We start from the raw sequence: 20222 nt of genomic DNA on the forward strand, positions 1-20222 counted from the left end.
GTGCGGCCATCATGGTACTACAAATTAAAGCGGGATTCGTCAGAAAACACGACACGCTGCCAATCAGCACGCCAGTCCCTATGCTGATTGGCCCATTGTAGCCGTAGACGGCTATGGTTTAGTGTGATGGTGATCCTGTATAAAAGAGTCCTTGCGCGCGAGCCGCCTACCAAGCGTTGAAACTAATACTAAATAAAGAGAGCAAACTAGCCCTGAACACCAAAAGACATGTATACCTTATGTGTATCAGGCCGATACTATGTTACGCATCCCCAACTTGGGGCACACTACCAAACATTCAACGAAAAAGACTGCGTACTTTTGAGCATAAAATCATGAGGAGAATTACAGGGGCCCCCTGGTTTGTTAGGAATAACACTCTATATAATGATCTCAATATACCCAAAATAGATGAATATATCTATAAACTTAACACTGCCTTTTTTAAGGGCGCCAAAAATTGCGATACATGCGATTTCAATAAACTACTAGATATCGATTTTTTAGATGATAACAAAAATTATAGTCCGATCACAGCCTTCTTTCTCAGCGACTGCGTACTCTCAAGACACTTTAGCTAATTTTACTAGACAAACTTCGCACTCCGCACCTACGAAGCCCGGCTTGCCGGGGGGAGGCGAGGGAATGTGAAGGGAGTCCAATACTTTTGTAAATTTTGTAAATATTTTTTCTTTTCTCTTTTATTGTTAATTCTATGTAATCAATTGCGACGTACTTATGCATATAACCCAGATTTTTTACTTTATTTTTCTCATTGTAACATTTGATAGTCACACCTAGTTAGGCACCCCCTTTCCTTCCTCCATTTAAATTTTTCTACTGAGATGAAAGAGCAGATATCCTGCACAGGATAGGCACTCTGCAAAATTTGAATAGTTAGTTAGTCCACTCTGCACTTGACGTCTACGAATTGATGAAGCACATAATGAAACACCTGTAGCTATTGACCACTGTGCTGCCAGTTGTCTAGAGGGAGCCGTACGGTCTATCAGCACCATGCGGACCAGGTGTCTATCATCGCGAGCTGACGTGACATTTCGGGATCCACTCCCGGATTTCCGAGTTGTCTGACACTCGTACGTCCACTGCTTCCAAACACGCATCACTGTGCTTCTGTTACGCTGCACACGAGCGGCTAATCATTTGCATATTTTGCTCTACTTTGCATTTCCTGAAAATTTCAGCTCACTCGCGTAATGGTGTAGCAATTTTCACAAACATGAGTTTATATATATATATATATATATATTACGCGATATAAAATAAAATAAGAAAATTTGGCATAAAATAATTCAAAAAGCAATTTTCGCATCAGTAATATTTTCATGTAAGAATATTCCTCAGACATTTTAGTGGATTTCATATATTTCTTTTTAGAAATGAGTGGATTTCATTTTCTTTTTTTTTTTTTTTCTTTGACGAAATTTGTTTGCGTTATAAGAGGGAGAAGCGCAAGTGGAAAATTTTCTGAAATAGCGGTGATGTCGACAGTAATTTTTCTTTAAAACAAAGAAATAATTTTTAAGTTAGCAATATGGTAGACTATAGTTGGTACATCACGCTCCAGTTGTATAGCAAAATTCTTCAACAACAACAAAAAAAAATAGAATGCGATTTTGATTTCTATTAAAATAAATCACCATATTTTGATGTTAGAATTATTGATTTTACCTTCTCAGAAACAAATTTCGTCTGAAAATAAAATGAGGTGATAAAAAGTAAGAAGTATAAAATACGTTTTAATTTGAAAAATTTGAATTGATTTGTTTGAGCTAAGACTAGACTTCCTTTCGGGCAGAGTCAGGCGCCAATTTTGCTTTCCCATTCTTCTTTCGTTAGAAATGGTCTTCTTCACTGCTCAAATTTGTATCACATACTTGATATTCTATTTGATATTCTGTAGCTCGAATCAAATTATTGATTCAAATAGTAATTTGAACCACTAGATCCAAATCAGTTAATTAGGATCAGTGATTTGAGTGGTGATTCAGATCACGTTCGAATCCGTGATCAGAATCCCATGATTTCAATAAAATATCTGAATTACTTGACTCAATCGTTTTGAATCTAGTCACTATTCGAATGAAACGTTTCGGCTCACTGATGCGAAGCAAATATTTCGAATCACTGAATCGAATCAAACATTTCGAATCACTGACTCAAATCAAATGTTTCGAATCAACGATTCGAATCACAGGATTGTTAAGAAGTGATTCAAACCACTGATTCGCATCAAATGATTTTTTTGAATCAAATGTCTCAAATTACTATTCGAATCAAGTAATTTCAATCAGTGAGTGGAATCAAGTGATTCATATCACTGGCTCGAATCAAGGGATTTAAATCACTGTTCAAATCAAGTGATTTAGATAAGTGATTCGTATCGATTCAAATTATCGATTCAAATTAAGTGAACTGAATCATTGATTCTGCTTGGAGTTTGATGACTTATAAACTACCTTGTCCCTCCTTGAAAATAAGGTAAAAGAGAAAAAGCCGGAGAAAAAAAAACCAGATGTTTTCTTTAAAAATATTCACTACAATTTTAGATCTTAGCAGTACTTTTAAATGCTTAATGAAAAAATTTTTAATAAGATTTTATGACTAAGAAACAAATGTTACATGAAAGTATAAAAACTTTTTTGATTTAGATACAGCTCTCATATTTAAAAAAAGTAATTGAAAATTAGGCTTAAGAAATTAGCTTAAAAATTAAATTAATATTTAAAAAATTAGAGAAAGAACTTTTAGATTGAAACTTATTGATTTACAAGCAAATTATTTCAGCAGTTATAGGGTAATTCTAGTGTAGGTGACTATAGTTTTGAAATATCAAAATGATACTATGAATAGAGATACAATAAACGTTTATGTATATTTTAAATTCTTATACATCTACTCAACATATTTTGAGGAAAAATAATGAAATATTGTAAATAAATTATGAAGAATATTGTTTTAAAAAAACTTACAAGTGGCAAATCATGGCAAGTTGCATTTCCAAGCCGTAAGAAGGTTGGTGAGGAATTCACATCGTTAACTAGGGAATCTGCACTATTCATATGAATGAAACATGTTTCAAGAGAAGCAAGATGAGCTGACAGTATAGGTAATCGTAGACTTATTTACCACATACCTTACCAAAGCAATCTTGGCTGCATCGGGAAAACCAGACGCGCTGTGAAATTTAGATTAAAGGAACTCGATATCTGTCATCAAGGTCTGAAGGTCTGTCATCAAGAATATGATAAATTATCTGTCCATACATTGTTTTTATTTTTTATTTTATAACCTTCTTTGAACAGCCGACCGATATTTCAGTTTACGGATATCAATATTCAGCTCCGTACCTTGTAATTTTGAACCCAATCTGAAGACAAGTGGACTCCTGGATCAAGTACTGGGAGAAATTTGCTTTCGTGGAGGACTTTTTGATAGAAATAACCCGTATTTGCGTTACATGGAGAGGAAAACCATGAAAACCTACCACGGTTAGCCTGATGGCTACAGGACTCTAACCCATGATCCGTCTACCACTGAGTACGTCAGCACTGTGGTTGGTGCAAGTCGGGTGCAGAATTCGAGTCAACCGGCCATGTCCGCGATTCAAACCCGGTTCGCCTTATTGGGAGGCAAGCGCTATATCCCCTGAGCCACTACGGCTCGCCATACGTTGGAATCTTCGGCATAAACGGATAATTTCAATAACGACAAAATTCTTTTCACATCAGCTCATCTTCCTTATTCACGTCTGGTCACGCCAAATAAGTTATAACGTCATAAGTTCGTAATGTGATGTCGTCTATTTCTCTAAATCTCACGTTTTTAAAATAATCATTTTTTGAAAAGATGTTAGAAGTCAACAGCTGATCCTTGCTTGAATTAAAGCTTTTGTGCTTCCCCAAATTTTATCTGAAAGGGTGATACATTCTTTAACTTAAATAAACATTCCTTTTTTTGAAAGCAATTTTTTTACTCATATTAAAAAGAAATTTTAAATACATTTTTAGGTCAATTTATTCGTATAGTTAATGTAGTTTCTGCTTTGTGAAATAATTCAGAAGGATACAATCAAAATATAATTAGCTTCGGATTGCTGATTATTAACTCAGAAACCTCAGTGTTAGCTGTATGAATAAAAGGCAGGAGATGTATTGTTGACTGACCTGATTTCATTTATAAACACCTCACTTATTTTATATTTTTCAGAGTATTTAAGAAGAAGAATATTTAATTTAATCTTAAAAATGATAAATTTAATTTATTTTTATGTGAACACTTAAAAATTTTACAATTTTTTTCATCAAAATCAGCATTAAATAACACTATGTTGTTCACTAGGTATACTTTCAATAATTTGAAAGCATAGTTATATGAAATTGTCCTTACAAAAATATTAAAAAAAACTTAAAATAGGGCAATTTTTTTATTAATTATTTATTTATTATTATTATAATTTATATAACTTCGTGAAGGAGCATTGTAAGTTTTTTGACCTCTAAAGTGGGCTGCGACCCAAAAAAGTTGGGTACCTATGGATTAAACTTATGACTTTTGTGTACCCTTTCTAAATTTTTCGTAAAGCTGTGTACCACTAATAAAAAAAATGAATGTATTTTTTGAAGAATATGTTTATTTTTCTCTTTTGGTACTAAGTTTTGTTAATAAGTTTATTTGCATCAGTGAAAAGGATGATATTGTTTTTGCTGTGATAAAAAAAATTCAACAAAAGTTAAAAAATCACAACTGGCTGTTGACACCACTAATTATTAACTGTAAACTCTGCAAAAAATAACCAATAGAAAAATACGTAATCGTAAATTTTCATGGCTAGTTTTGTTCTTAAATAAATGTTTCTGAAATTTTGGTTTGGTGCAAGATATTTCGCATAAGAACTCGTATCCCCTGCTTACGTACCTCTGGGGGTACACATATCACACTTTTGGAAACACTGGATTAAGTTAATGATAAAGAGCTGGACACTGGTCTTTTAAAATAAGAAAAGTGCAACGCTTACAAATTAATATTTTTTACTATTAAATACTATTTTTTTAGATATTTTTTCTTTACTAATAAGTTTATTAATATTTTAAGTGGTTTCAGAATAAATAATAACGTCCCTAAGGGAAATTTTTAGATAGAAAAATATTTTCAATTGGCAATATTTTGAGAAATTATTTTATTAATAATTAATATCAAACATTTATTTTTACTTTACATGCGTTTCCTTTTAATAACAATATATTTTTTAATGCTTAAGTTAATAAATTTTTAATAATTTTTTAGTACTTAAGTTAATAAATGTTTTAAATCTAAACGTTTTTTTTTATCTTTTTTTAATACAACATTGAGTAGTATTTAACGAATAACGTCATTCTCCCTAATTCTAGAAGAGTGAAATCTATTAAAAAATTTGTATAAAAAAGAAGCTAAAGAAACTATTCGGATGCATGTTATTTATGTAAAATATTAAAATGTTGTTGCGAATTATGTTAAAACATTAAGGCAATAGCTATTAATTAAAAAAAGTAGTGAATGCAGAATGTAGATAATTTTGTTTAAAAGAATTACATTGATCTATTTATTCTGGACACTTTTCGAAATGCATGCTTAAAAAAGAATACTGCTCAAAATGTGTGTTTAAGAAAATGGATACAGCAAAAAATGCAGAAAATACACTAGAACAAATACAAGCACAATGATCAGTACACTAAACGATAAAGTGGTTTGAAAAAAAAAATCAAAATTTGTACAACGCTAATTCGAGAATTCGTGGGTTCGAGCCCCGCCGGCCGAAGACTCCCCGTTTAGTAAATGGTGACTGATGCACGTTAAATCTGTCGAGTCGCAAAGTCCTCCATGTTCCCATAACAAATCAATACCTCTGGGGGTACTGGATTGGAGATCGATCGTTCTCTGACTCAGGTCAAAATTACGATCTGTGGATGAATGAATGGATGTATGAATGGATGTATGAATAGGTCCGCCCTATAAACGAGTGTGACGTATGGTGTAGCAGAAGTCGAACTCTTGGCCATAGATGGCGCCACTGGAAAACAAGAACAATCGCACACCTCTGCCTAAACAGGCATACGAAAGCAAACAAGCATATATATATATATATATATATATATATATATATATATATATATATATATATATATATATATATATATATATATATATATATATATATATATATATATATATATATATATATATATATATATATGTTACCGTTAAAGTATGAAATCCGTTATTTTATAGAATACCTAGTTATTCCATGAAATAACTGATCGTGTCCGTTAAAGTGTAAAACTCACTTGTATTTCATGGTTTAACTAGTTATTTCATAGAATAACGATCTGCAGCCCTTAAAAGTGTAAAATAATCTATATCATGTATCTCGCACGACAAATACAGTGTTCTTTGTAATTCCGAGTAATGTAAAAAATGCTCGTGTAAAACCCAGTGTGTCAACAAAAAGTGCTTTTGTTTTAGAAATAATGTTCTTTGTAATTCCAAGTGCCATTTTAGTAATCCTAGTTGTAACAAATGATTTTATGGTACGTTTCCATAAATACCATTTATACGCTGCATGAATTAGATAAATTGCTTCTTTTTCATTTTAATTGTCTATCATTAGTTTATTTATCGAATACCTAATTATTTCATTTTAGATAAATTGTTTATTTTACACTTTGACTGACACGATCAGTTATTTCATGGAATAACTAGGTATTCTATGAAATAACTGCATTATATACTTTAACGGTAGCATATATATATATATATATATATATATATATATATATATATATATATATATATATATATATATATATATATATATATATATATACGAGGGTTGTATATTAAATAGTGGCAACTTAACCTTTAAACTCACAGAAGGACGGGCATGCGCAAATTAGATATGGGAGCTGTGAGGTGGGGCTGTTGTCGATGTGTAGAGTGCAAAAAAAAAGTCGATTAGCTTAGAAGGGTAGTTGTTGTGTGGCGTTAAAGTGAGGAGTTTCGTTTCCATCGCTCTAAAGCATGTTTTCAAAAGGTGATCAGCGGTCGTGGCTTACAATCGAGGTTGCCCGTGGCAAAAATGCAACAGAATGCTATCGAGGATTAGTGGAAGCCTTTGGAGCAAATGCTTTGCCATATAGGACAGTAGTACGATGGATTCAAGCATCTCGTCTTTTTTCGTCATTAAGCCTTTTCACAACATGCTTTAGAGCGATGGAAACGAAACTCCTCACTTTAACGCCACGCAACAATTACCCTTCTAAGCAAATCGACTGTTTTTTGCACTCTACACATCGACAACAGCGCCACCTCACCGCTCCCATACCCTATTTAGGCATGCGCGCCCTTTTGTGAGTTTCAAGGTTAAGTTGCCACTATTTAATTTACAACCCTCGTATATATATATATATATATATATATATATATATATATATATATATATATATATATATATATATATATATATATATATATATATATATATATATATATATATATATATATATATATATATATATAGTGTTTCCGGATAGCAAACTCCTGTTTATAAGTAATATTCCGTCTCTCATATTGGCACTGTATGTAATAGTAGACTTTCCAGATTAAATAAAATAAATTTATTCCAAAAATTCATTGGATTTTCGATTTTTTTTACAAATGATAGAAAGTTTATCATGGCTGTGAGAAAAAAGAGAACAGTTCTATCCGCATTAGAAGTTAAAATAATTAAATTTTATTTATTTAAATGTAAAACTTAACTCCCTTTAAATATGATTTTTTGTAATTTTCTGAAGTTACCTAAGAAATAAAGAAATCTAGGAGCAGTCCTTATAATATTTGACTTATTTATATTTTATCCTAATTGAAAGTTTGTTAATTTTCAGAGTTACGATTTTACTTTTTACGCTATATCTTGTGACTCATGGACAGTTAGTAGAAGACAGACAACGTAAGTACTTTATATCATTAAAATAATATTTTGTTTTAAAAAGTTGACACGAATTTATAGATCATGCATTAATAAATTTAGTATACACTAGTTCACAATTAAAGGAGCACAAAATGTTTATTACTATCATTTAAACATGAATTATTTTTCAAAGGATTAGAAAAAGATAGTATAAAACGACTGAACCATGAAAAAATAATACAAAAGAAGGGTTTAACTCACTTACGATCCATAAGAAAAGAAAGAAAAAACAGTTTGAAAGAAAATAGTGCAAACTAATAATTTATAATTAAAAGAAAAAAAAATGAAAAGGATATTTGGAAGTTTAATAAGATGTACCTCAGGTAGCCGTGTATGCTGATCAACGCCATATGCACTATGAGAGCGTGAACTAGTTGTATCCTCGAGAATTACGATGAACTCTTTTCAATTCTAGTTAGCAATGACGGCTGCTGTTTGCTTACCTGACGATTAAAATCACTGAGCTGTATATTTTCACTTTCAAGAAAATCGTTGATCAAGATCAAACGGTGTCATCCATGAATATGAATCTAAGACTGTCCTCTTCCGTAACTCAACGAACAGAAAAGAATTAGGTGACAGAATTCATCTGCAAAAACTAATAAACTTATTTAGCTGTGTTCGGAAATATATTTGATTACCACGCTGTCTTAGAGTTTTACTTTTAAGAAGTTAAAAGAAAATACAGTATTTAAACCGCCATTCTCAAAGGGAGTTTTCCCTTTGTTATGGAGGGTAATGAAAAATTAGAAGGTTTGATTTCTGATTTTTCAAAGTGACAACGATTCCGCTTTTGCAGTTATATAAATAGTGATAGCTTGTCATCATATTTTCTATAGTGATACTTCTCAAAAGCACATTAATTATTCAAAAATTTAATAGGATATCAGTGCTTTTCGAAACCAGATAAAATGGTGATTGATCTGGGGAATGGAAGTGATATTAACTGCTTCCCTGATTATCCCGAGTTAACCCGGGTACGTATATATACCAAATATTTACCATCCCGAGAAAACTCGGGCTTAGCAGAATTAGCCAGTAGATTTTGTTTTATCACGTTTTTACTCGGTCGGAAGCGGAAAAAAAAAATATCTGCTGTAATTGGAAGTTTGCCAAGTTTAATTTGGGAGTTTTGCTGTTGGACTGTGGGACTGCACACGTGTTTTGTGCAATTGAATATACGATGGTTGCTGAATTTACATAGCAATAAGGTTAAAAAAAGAATTGCGCATTCCTCTGCTGACGTTTGAAAAGTATTACTTTGTGTGTGTTGTTACAAACTATTACAAAGACTAAACTTTTTTCATTTGCTCAAGATAACTCGGGATAGTAAACTGATTTTAAATTAAATGTTTCTTACACATAAAAAAAAAAACAAATTTCAACTTAAAAATTTCACATTATGTTTTGGTTTCTTGAATTTATTAATAAAGTAAAAAAATCTGTTGATTTTTTGCATTTTTCTTCAAAATAATTGCTGAGGGAGGTGGTTAATTTTGATTTCCATGTATTTTAAGTGGTATGTATTTTAAGTAGTACATGTAGTCCTTTCTTTTTTTAAGATCATTATCCGTTAACTATGGAAAGGTATATAAAAATGACAGTTAAAACATCTACTGAACGTATTCATGTACACTGAAGAGCCAAAAAAACTGGTATACCTGCCTAATATCGTCTAGGGCCCCCGCGAGCACGTAGAAGTGCCGCAACACGACGTGGCATGGATTCGATCAATGTGTGAAGTAGTGCTAGAGATAATTGAGATCATGAATCCTGTAGGGCTGTCCATAAACCAGTGGGAGTGAAAGGGGGTGGGGATATCTTCTGAACATCACGCTGCAAGGCATCCCAAATATGTTCAATAATGTTCATGTCTGGGGATTTTGGTGGCCAGCGGAAGTGTCTATATTCAGAAGAGTGCTCTTGGATCCACTCCCAGGCATGAACATTATTGAACATATTTGGGATGCCTTGCAACGTGATGTTTAGAAGATATCCCCACCCCCTTTCACTCCCACTGGTTTATGGACAGCCCTACAGGATTCATGATCTCAATTATCTCTAGCACTACTTCACACATTGATCGAATCCATGCCACGTCGTGTTGCGGCACTTCTGCGTGCTCGCGGGGGCCCTACACGATATTAGGCAGGTATACCAGTCTTTTGGCTCTTCAGTGTAATAACACAGTATCTCATATTGTTAAAAGTAGTATGAATAAAAATAGTTTAAAGAAGCAACTAAAAAGTTTCTTTTACACCATAAAAATCTTGTTTTTTTAACTTGCTTCGTAACAAACTAGTTTCGTCTTGTAACTACATATTAAAGTGCAAAACAGTTTTGCTAATTTTCTAAAATTAATAGAGAAATTTTAAGAAGTGGATAACAGAAATATTCTATTTGTCTTCACTATCCTTACTCTCCTCTATATTTCGATCTTTTTATGGAATTCCAAACAATTAAATTTTTCTCTAAGGAATCGAGATGTTCGTGCTTCAGTTCTACAGATTAACCTATGTTAATTGCCTCATTAACCATTTCGTGTTTTTTTTTTATTCAAATGAGATTAAAAATTTTTAAATTTTTTTATATTTAATTTCAAATTTGCATACATTATAGAGATAAAATAGACAAAAAAATTTTATAAAAGTTTTCTTTTTCACTATAGATTTGATCATAACAAGATTATAGGAAAATTGAAATTTAAGAATGAATAATAATCATGTAAAAGCAAAATTTTGAAATTTAATCTTTGTTGAATTATGATTGAATTTATGTAATACTAAGGTTATACGTATATACTAATGAAAAAATATGGAAAATACTTACAAAACATTTATTAGAAATGATGTTTAGTATGATTAACTTCGAAAAAAGGTCACGTGGCAGTCCTACATTGATATCTTTTCATCAAATTCGTTTTTGATTTCCAAAAAGCCAGGAATGTAGTGTTTTTTTGTGCCAGGAATGTAAGTTATTTCACTCGTGAAATGCTTTCCTCTTTGAGATTTGGAAAGAGCACGCAAAATGCTGCAAATCATGCTTGTATAGTTCATAGGAATCTGAGCAACCATTTGTTGACTTAGATCTAAATAAACAAACATCCCAGGAAAGCCGAAATGAAATTATGAGTGGCAAAGGAAAAATCACGGATTATGCAAATTTTGCTACTTGCATCAATTGCACCAACTACTTCATATTAAAGATCAAAATAACGTGCTTTCCGCTAAAAAGTCTATATTAGCACACGGTGTAAGCCTGAAGCTTAACTTCGAGTTTAAGATACTTAATTTGGGGCTTTATTTTATTTTTCTTGTTGAAAGAATTTCAAAAAGCAGCTATATATTTTTTATTTAAAAAATTCAAATATTTTGTGATTCGAAGATGCTTCACTCTTTCATCCCAATAAACTATAAAAAATTAAAAAATTAATTCTTTCTTGATTTCAGTCTCATCTTCAGTAAATTACTGCCGAACTCCTGATGGGCTTGCTGGAGAATGCGGAGAAATATCAAGATGTCTATATTTATTATTCGATATGGTCAAATTACGACGATCAGTTTGCTTTAGAAATTTCTTTATAGTAGGAATATGCTGCCCAGGGTTTTCGGTAAGTTTCCATTATTGATAACAATTTTGCAGGATTTGATAAAAAAATCCATCAATTAAAAGAAGTTAATTACATTACAAGGAGATTGCGAAATTTGCTTCGATATGAAACTCAGAAGATTAACAGTACAATCAAACGTGTTGTTTCTAATTGCACTGCTCACCAGCCATTAGCATTAGTCATTACTGCAATTTAAATATCAGTTATGATTTAATAATTAAAATAAATATTTAAAAAAGTATAATAATTTATGAGTTATTAATGATAGTAAGTAGAATATTTACAAAAAAAATGTCATTAGACAAGCAATTGACCATCAACGAGATTCAAACTTCTACTAACATTGAGTCTCATACTGAAGTAAATTTTCCCGTGGAAGGAAAAAAAATAGCCATAATTGTAACATTTCGAACTTATTCGTCAAGTTACGATCGATGGTTAATTTCAACCTGACCCCAATCACAAAAACCGTAAAGTGGCATTTTTTCTTCTTTTTGATATTTCGTTTTAAATGCAATGTAGAGCTCTACATATATTACAATTTCTGCACAACTCTTTTTTAATGTTGTAAATTAAAGTTTTTTCTAACAGTTGAGAAATCAAAAAAAAAAAAAAAAAAAACTGTTTCCGTATTACCACCTTGCATTGGTTAACTCTGGGACACCTAATTTATGACCATAAAATTGACTTCAACATTAATCTAGCACACAGCAAATCTTCTTGGCATTGAAAATAGACACAGAATTCTTATTAGATATATTTTAATAGTTTTGTGTCTTTTTTTAAATTTTTTTTAGGGGAAATAAAAAAAGGAGAAAAATCCGAAATAAAAGTATTAACTCCAGAAAATGAGAATGTTTCATAGTAAAATCGCTAAGTAAACCCATTTTACGGTCTTTTAATGGTAATGGCGGACATTCTGCAGGAGAGAAATTAGGGAAAATAAAAACTTGTCAGTATGTTTGTATTCAAATACTCCGTGACCATTAAATGTCATGCCAGTTTTTAACGAAGAGGTGCAAATGTTTCGAATCACTTATTAACAGATAGAAAATAATTTCAGGTCGGAAATACAAAACTATGATTCAATTTTCACCAGTCGTCGCCTTGAATTCATGTTGGTAGTTTATTACTTAATAAAATAAATTGTTCCACATCGTAAGACACGATTCCTAGCAGATGGTTGACCATTTTGATCAAACTCAGAAGGAACCAATGGTGCGCGTTATCGGTCCTTTTTAAACTGTTTTGCCATAAAGTACTTCGCTAGCAAATCGTTTGGCTACCAAAGCGATCCTAGCAGCAAAATAACTTGGGACCTCATTGGGCAATATTCATAAATCTTGACTCAATAAGGATTCAAAAGGCAGTTATTTTTCCTATTATTGGCCCTATTATATATATTGGCCCTATATAAAATTTTCAGATTCACCCGATATTTTACAGCCACTTTACAACCGATATCGGTCTTACATAGAATTGTCAGATGCACCTGATATTTTATATCCATTATGCGGGGTATTTCCATCAAAAAGTCCTCCCAATACTTAGGCAAATTTCTCCCAATACTTGAACCAGGAGTTCCCTTGTCTTCTGGATTGGGTTAAAAATTACAAGGATACGGAGTTGTACATTGGTAGCCGTAAACTGAAAATTCGGTCAGCTGTTCAAGGACGGTAGGTTGCTATTTATATTTCTGGCCTAATAATGAAAAAACAAATATGTAGGATCGAAATTGGTTTTATTGTTTTTCAAAATATTCTCCATGATGATCAATACACTTTTGCATGCGTTTGAACCAATTTTCAAAGCACTTTTTCCAGTCCGATTGAGGTAACTCCAAAACATGCGTTTTGAATGCATCAACCGCTTCTTCGGGGGTCGAAAATCGTTGTCCACGTAATTTATTTTTGATGTGTGGGAATAAGAAGAAGTCATTGGGCGCCAAATCAGGGCTGTACGGCGGAATACCCATCAGTTCGATCAGTTACTGTTGCCAAGGCCAGAAATATAAATAGCAACCCTCGTAATAAAATAAAATAGTTGAATTGAGACGTGGTGGCTTAGGGGATAAAGCGTTTGCTTTTCAATGATAAGGGATTTGAACTTTGGTAGCCGCAAACTGAAAATTTGGTTGGCTGTTCAACGATGGTTATTAAATAAAATAGTTGAATTGCAAAAACCGGTTACAATCGAATAGCAATTGAAATATCGTGTTTCAGTTGTATAAGGGGGTAAATTAGACTGTTATTTGCTTCTCATTTTGTGATCTTGTGAAGTTAACCGAGATTACAGCCAACACATGAATATTTGCCTTTACTTTGTTCAAAATCTAAACAAATACTGGTTCTGAAACGTGCTTGTTCTCCAAGAACCACTTTCCTGGCTTCGAATAACAATAAAATTTGAGGCAAATATTTAAAGAGAAAACTAAACACTAAAGGCTTTGCTCAATTCTAGTGGCTTATTCTCTTTATCCTCTCCATAACATATGTCTTTTCTAAAACAGGTGTAAAGGTTACCTGCAAAAGTAAGACCTACCAAAATATGTTTTAAAAATACAGAGGCTTTTGCCATAATTAGCTGCACTTTCTGTATTTTTTTTATATGATTTCATATGTTTTGAAAAGAATATTGGAAAAAATTTTTGACCAGGAAAAAGTTAATAATAAATTTTCTTAAGGTAGGTACTTTTTTACGTCGCACTAGAGCTGTACAATGGGCTATTGGCGACGACGGTCTGGGAAGCATCCCTGAGGATGATCCGAATCCAATACCATCGCAATTTCGATCCTATGCAGAGGGGATGGCTCCCCTGGTAGCCCGGTGACCTGCGAGCGAAGTCGAGCACTTTTCGATAGAACAGTTTAACGAGGACTAATACCGCGCACCCTCGGTCCCAACGTAGGCAGATCAAAGTGGTCACCCACCCACTTACTGACCCCATCCAGTGATGCTTGACTTCGGTGTTCTACTGAGAATCATGTTTTTACGATCAGTTCACTGCGGGAAGCAAAATTCCTTAAAAGGTTTAATTTAGTAATAGGAGACAAAATGGCAACAAGAATATAAACTTTTTGAAAGTTTTTCCTTGTATTTAGAAGCAACTTTTGAAACTAACGAACATTGTCGGAAAAAAAGTTCCTTGCATATTGAAGTTTATGAAAAGGAATTCGTGAAAGCTACTCAATAATTATGATGAACTTTTTTTTCTGGCAGTATCCTCAGTCAATAAAAAATGATTCATGTGTAATTATAAGTTATTTCAGAATATTTTTCATTGCATATCAATATTTATTCAAATTGTTTTTGTTTTGCGTTATTTTTCAATTTGTTTTGTGTTATTTTTCAAAGTCCACCACCACATCTATTGCAAATGTTACGACAGCTCCGGAAACGACAACAGAAACTCCTGAATCCACAACAGAAGTAACCACAACAACTTCTACTAAACCACCAACCACAAAACGAGCTACTCTTAAAACAACTATATCAACAGCAATACCTTTAAAAAGATTCCACTCGAAGTCCACAAAGAAACCGATTACAACTTCAACAACGACTGTAAAGAATGTCGAAGTTTTTACCACAACCACCACTACTCCTTTAGATACTTTGGCATCTGAAGCATCCATACAAAATTTCACTTATTCATCAGCTTTCAGTAAGTTTAGCTTCATCATTCATATTATTCACCTAAAAATAAAGCAAGTTGTGGAATCAAGTTTTTTATTTTTTTTTTGGTTTCTGATACATGGATTCCTTTATGAGCTTATTTCACAAAATTCATTGCAGCATAAATTTTCTTTAGGGGATAAGACTGGGCCATTAAGATCCCCCCTTCCCAAGGAACTTCTTGAATATCGTACAAGTATTTTAATAGCCCTTTCTAGTAAAAAGAAAAAAAATGTAAACAAAACTATATTTTAGTATGTATATTAATTAGGTTATCGCTGTATGCTAAAAAGGGTATACGTATAGTCAAACCCCGCCATAGTGAACCTTCAAGGGACCGAAATTTCAGTTCACTATAACAGGGAGTTCGCTATATCCGTACTGCAAACAATTTTAACCAATTTTTCCGAACAGCTCCCCTTTATTACACATTATTTAAATAAATGACCAATAAAAAGAAACACAAAAATGATTGAAAAACTGTATGCAGTAACAAAAAATGTGTTAGCTTATATTTTTTATTACTCTTCGTCTTGCGTACAAAACATTTAGGGGTGGTCTTTATTTAGGGATGCAAAACTGAGACAGAAGAAGCAAACAAGAAAAAAATGCTTATGGCTACATTCCACGCAATTGATGGTTTTAAAAATCGGTATATGTATTTTATGTAGAAATTTCAAAATTATTAAAAAATGAAAAAAAAAAAATCAGTCAAAGACAGAAAAAAGTTCATTATATCCAATTTTGCACTTCTTTTTGTTCACTATATCCACAAAAAATAATATTATATGTGTATGCGGGAACGAACATTTTGTTCACTATATCTGGGAGTTCACTATAAACCATGTTCACTATAACGGGGTTTGACTGTATATAGAAATAACGAAGGAGAAAAAATTTTTCCGGCTAAAAAATTTGTTAAAGCTAAAAATTTATATAATGAGCCTCCTACATTGAAAAAATACAGTGCAAAGTTTATACGTAGGGGCGTTCTATATTCTTTAAAATAAGGGTTGAAAAATCATAGAAAGTAAGAAACAGACCAGTTATAATGAACCCGGGATCTATTGAACAATAGGTTGTAGTGAACGTTTTTAGTTGTCCCGTCCAAATTGTTATTTAGTTAACGTTATTTCGTATGTTAATAGTGAACAACTGAGAAATTGATAGTTTGTTTATAGAGGACTCAGATTTCCTTTTTGCAGGTATTTAAATGTAATAAAATTTTTAGCCGATGTGATAAGTTCTAAAGTTTATCACCATGACTTTTAATTAGAAATGAATTCATACACTTTATAAATGCGAGATTCAAATTATGTTATAATGCAAGTTGTTCCTAAAGCAAGCACACGAGAATGAATCGGTTGCATCAAATTTCGAAGTTTTAAGTGTTTTTTTTTTTTTTTCAAAAATTATGGAATTAGAAAAGAGAAGCATTAATAAATCTTCCAAAAATGGCGAAATTTGACATAAGGATCAAACATTTGTTATAAGGAAAGCACTATTTCGTTATATGGAGAATATTTTAAATTTTATTCTGACTTCTGATTAAAAATTGATAGGAAGAATTTCGCTGTAAGGAAATTTCGTTGTTGAGGGGCTAATACAAAAATTTTTTCCCAATGTCTTTTTACATTATCATACTCCAGCAAGTGTCAGACGTGAGACGTTTCGAAATATTAGAAAAATGTCGATATAATATTTCCTGTAGAGATACGAGATGATTTTACGTATGCTGTTGGTTTGAGTTAATCAGTGCGAGTCTATTTTTAATACATTTTATTACTAACTTAATAGAACGACAACAAATTCACTGAAGGGAAAAATTAAAAAAACCCTTTACTCCCATCTAAGATGCGCACACTGCGCCATCTATTGAAAGAAAAAAATTATTAGTTTAATGGAAGGAGATGCAACATTATCCAAATAGAGAAAAGGTCAGACATAAGGAATTGACCCAACAAATGGTTGGTTTAAAGACTTATTCCTCTCGCGCTTAATTGGTATTTTTGATTCATGCACGGCTGGGCATGTGAGAGTAAAAACAAATGCATAACAGAAATCGTACATGTACCAGGCATGTTGGGCTACATAAATTTTGAACGCTGATTCATATATCTACCAGAGAAAACAAGACTTATTTTCTTACATAAGCATAAAAACGTATTGTATTTCTTTTGTTCTTGAAATATAAAAAGTAAAAAAAAGTTTGGTTTTGAAAAAAATGATAAAATTTGAATACTGCTTTTCTCATCTTAACTTTATATGTTTTAGTATGTAACTAAAAAGAAATTATAACGATTGATTAATTTTTTCAAAGCTTGTGGAAGCTCTGGAAGAGATGGGCGTATTGTTGGAGGATATGAAGCTAATCCAGGACAATGGCCTTGGATGGTAGGTAATTATAAGAGATTTAAAAATAAATTTGGCTCAGAAATATATCTTTAACCTTCTGAAGGATCGGCAAAGGACCGCTTCCCCATATCCGCACTTTCCGCGAGTACATTCACGCATGGGACTAGGCGATTTATTTATTACCTTGAGCCTAATTTCCCACAAATATGCTGAAATTTACCTTATCATTGATAATACCTGAATATACTGCAATAAAATTTTGCAATATTTAACAAAAAAGCTGCAAGTCTGACTTAAAACATGCACAATGCTATCTAGAGAATCCCAAAGTGCAAACAACAAATCTGCACCCAATATAAGCATTCCATCCTTTTCTTAGTCCGTTAAATTCCAAACAAAAATTTAAAGGGTAGTAATTTGCCTGCCTAATTCGCACTAATCAAGTTACAAGAGTTGATCTCGTGCAGTTGTTTAAATACTCCGGGTTAAATAAATAAATTAAAGATAAAAATACTTGGTATCCAAATTTCCTGATCACCTGGATAACATTATTCGAAAATATAACGAACCTCCTTCGTTATTTGATATGGTTTAAAAATTGAAATAAAACGTTCCAAATTGAAATCACAGCGACGTGATTGAAGTCTCAAGATCACGTGAAATCCCCACTCTCCACATTTTCCCGTAATCCATTACCATGATTACGGAAATCGACGGGATTCGACAGATCTTTCATTTTTCTCATGGTAATACGTTTCAGTAAAATGGAAAATACTGGCATGGGGAAAAAGTAAAATTACCCAATACGTGGAAACAGAGAGGGTAAAAGTGTAGAGAGCATGAAAATCGTATAACTTTGCCTATTGGATTCTTTAAAAAAGCATAAATCAATTGCGACTTACTTGTATTTGATTGATTACACTCCCTTGATTTCGTACTATCGCCTATCTTTTGCGGTTTATTATCAAATCAATGTCTGTTGCAGATTAACAATTCAAATGCCTGTAAAATCTTTAAAAAAAAATCTATTTCTGTATTAATTGGAAGATTTATTTCGACTGTATTTACTATAGAATTTTATAGCATACACGTTAAGTTAAACAACTCAACTATCTTGAAGAGTGAAGAGGCAATAGAACTGTAACTTACACTGCTATCCGGTTATTTTCTATTTGCGGTAAATCCTTAGAGCATCAAATACTGATAAATACCTTCTCTTTTTCCAAAACTAGTTCAATTTTCTGGCTATTTGTACATAGAAAGCTTCTCATACTATACAACTACCACAAAAATCTTTTTTTCGAAAAGCATTCAGGTGATGGAAGTTATCTTGATAGTTTAACAGGCATTTAACTATTTTTTTAAAATTTAATTTATTTTTATTTATTTATTTATTTGTTTTGATGACAATGGAATGATTTAATACAATGACATCTATGAATATCAGTGATTGTTCCTACCAAATCTTTTTTTTAAAAATCTGAAAAGTTTTCAGAATACCTTTTCTCAGAATAGAATATCTCTCTTTTAGAATATCTCAAAATTCCGTATAAATTTTTTTTTCAAAACAAACAAGATAAAGTGTTGTCTTCTAAAAAGATTCCAATCCTTTATACATAAATTTTTTTTTTAATAAATTATAATCAAGTTTAAACAATCACATTTTTGACACTACATCCATTTTCTAAAATAGCTAAGTCTACTTTCTTAAACATGATTTCGAGATGTGCCCATTTTCGTAAACACGCATTTCGAGCTATGACCATTTTCGAAAACATGCATTTCGAGCTATGTCCATTTTCGTACACGCATTTCGAGATGTGTCCATTTTCGTAAACAATGCATTTCGAGATGTGCCAATTTTCTCAGACACTCATTCTCATCTGTTTCCAGAATAAAAAGCTCACTGACGAAATGCTTCTCTTTTACATTTCTGTAGATTTTTTTTTAATTTAAGAAATCATAAAACAGTCATATTTTTGGTCATTCTAAGAGACCAGATTAAAAATCCAAATGTCCAAAAATATGAATGACAACTGATCTCTGAAACAGAACAGATAAATAAAAAAAAACTCAATGATCAAAGATTTAATATATTATCTTATAATACATCATTGTTTATTTGTTTCACTTGTTTAATCTTTGAATCATAATATATGATTCCAACCTATCATCAGTTCTCTGTAAAAGCAGTTGATTAATATCTCTCTACATTTGTTGTTAACTAACCCAAAATTTTCTGAAGAACTTAATGGGGATGAGAATATAAACTACTTAATCGGGGCTCCATTTTGAAAAACATATCATGTCAAAAAATTATAAAAATCAAAATTATATATTTCCAAAAATAATCTAAAATATTTGTTGAATAAAACTATATCATTTAATAAAATGGTTACAAATAATAAACAAATGCGATAATATTTTACTGAATATTGCGAAAAACTATTTGCCAGTTGGAAAGCTGATATTTTTTGATAAAATTTGATGGGATTTAAAAAGATTCCATAACAAGAGTCAAAATTTTATTTTTGGTTTAGTACATTCTGAAATGTT

The 20222-nt window shown here is 31.9% G+C and overlaps 1 protein-coding gene across 2 annotated transcripts in view; it reads left to right on the forward strand.

Moving 5' to 3' along the window:
- LOC107438120 (venom protease) overlaps positions 1 to 20222 on the forward strand; it is a 47167-nt gene that overhangs the window by 20977 nt on the left and 5968 nt on the right. For both annotated transcript variants that reach the window (XM_087155889.1, XM_087155888.1), the window contains 4 exons: positions 7941 to 8005; positions 11476 to 11636; positions 14991 to 15300; positions 17632 to 17705. In XM_087155889.1, coding sequence (XP_087012015.1) covers positions 11565 to 11636; positions 14991 to 15300; positions 17632 to 17705 — 456 coding nt within the window. In that variant the 5' untranslated portion in view covers positions 7941 to 8005; positions 11476 to 11564. The remainder of the gene's footprint in view (positions 1 to 7940; positions 8006 to 11475; positions 11637 to 14990; positions 15301 to 17631; positions 17706 to 20222) is intronic.

The sequence above is a fragment of the Parasteatoda tepidariorum genome, chromosome 12 (genome assembly GCF_982258835.1).
Source record: "Parasteatoda tepidariorum strain Cologne lab strain chromosome 12, Ptep-v5.0, whole genome shotgun sequence".
NCBI classification, from domain to species: Eukaryota; Metazoa; Arthropoda; class Arachnida; order Araneae; family Theridiidae; genus Parasteatoda; species Parasteatoda tepidariorum.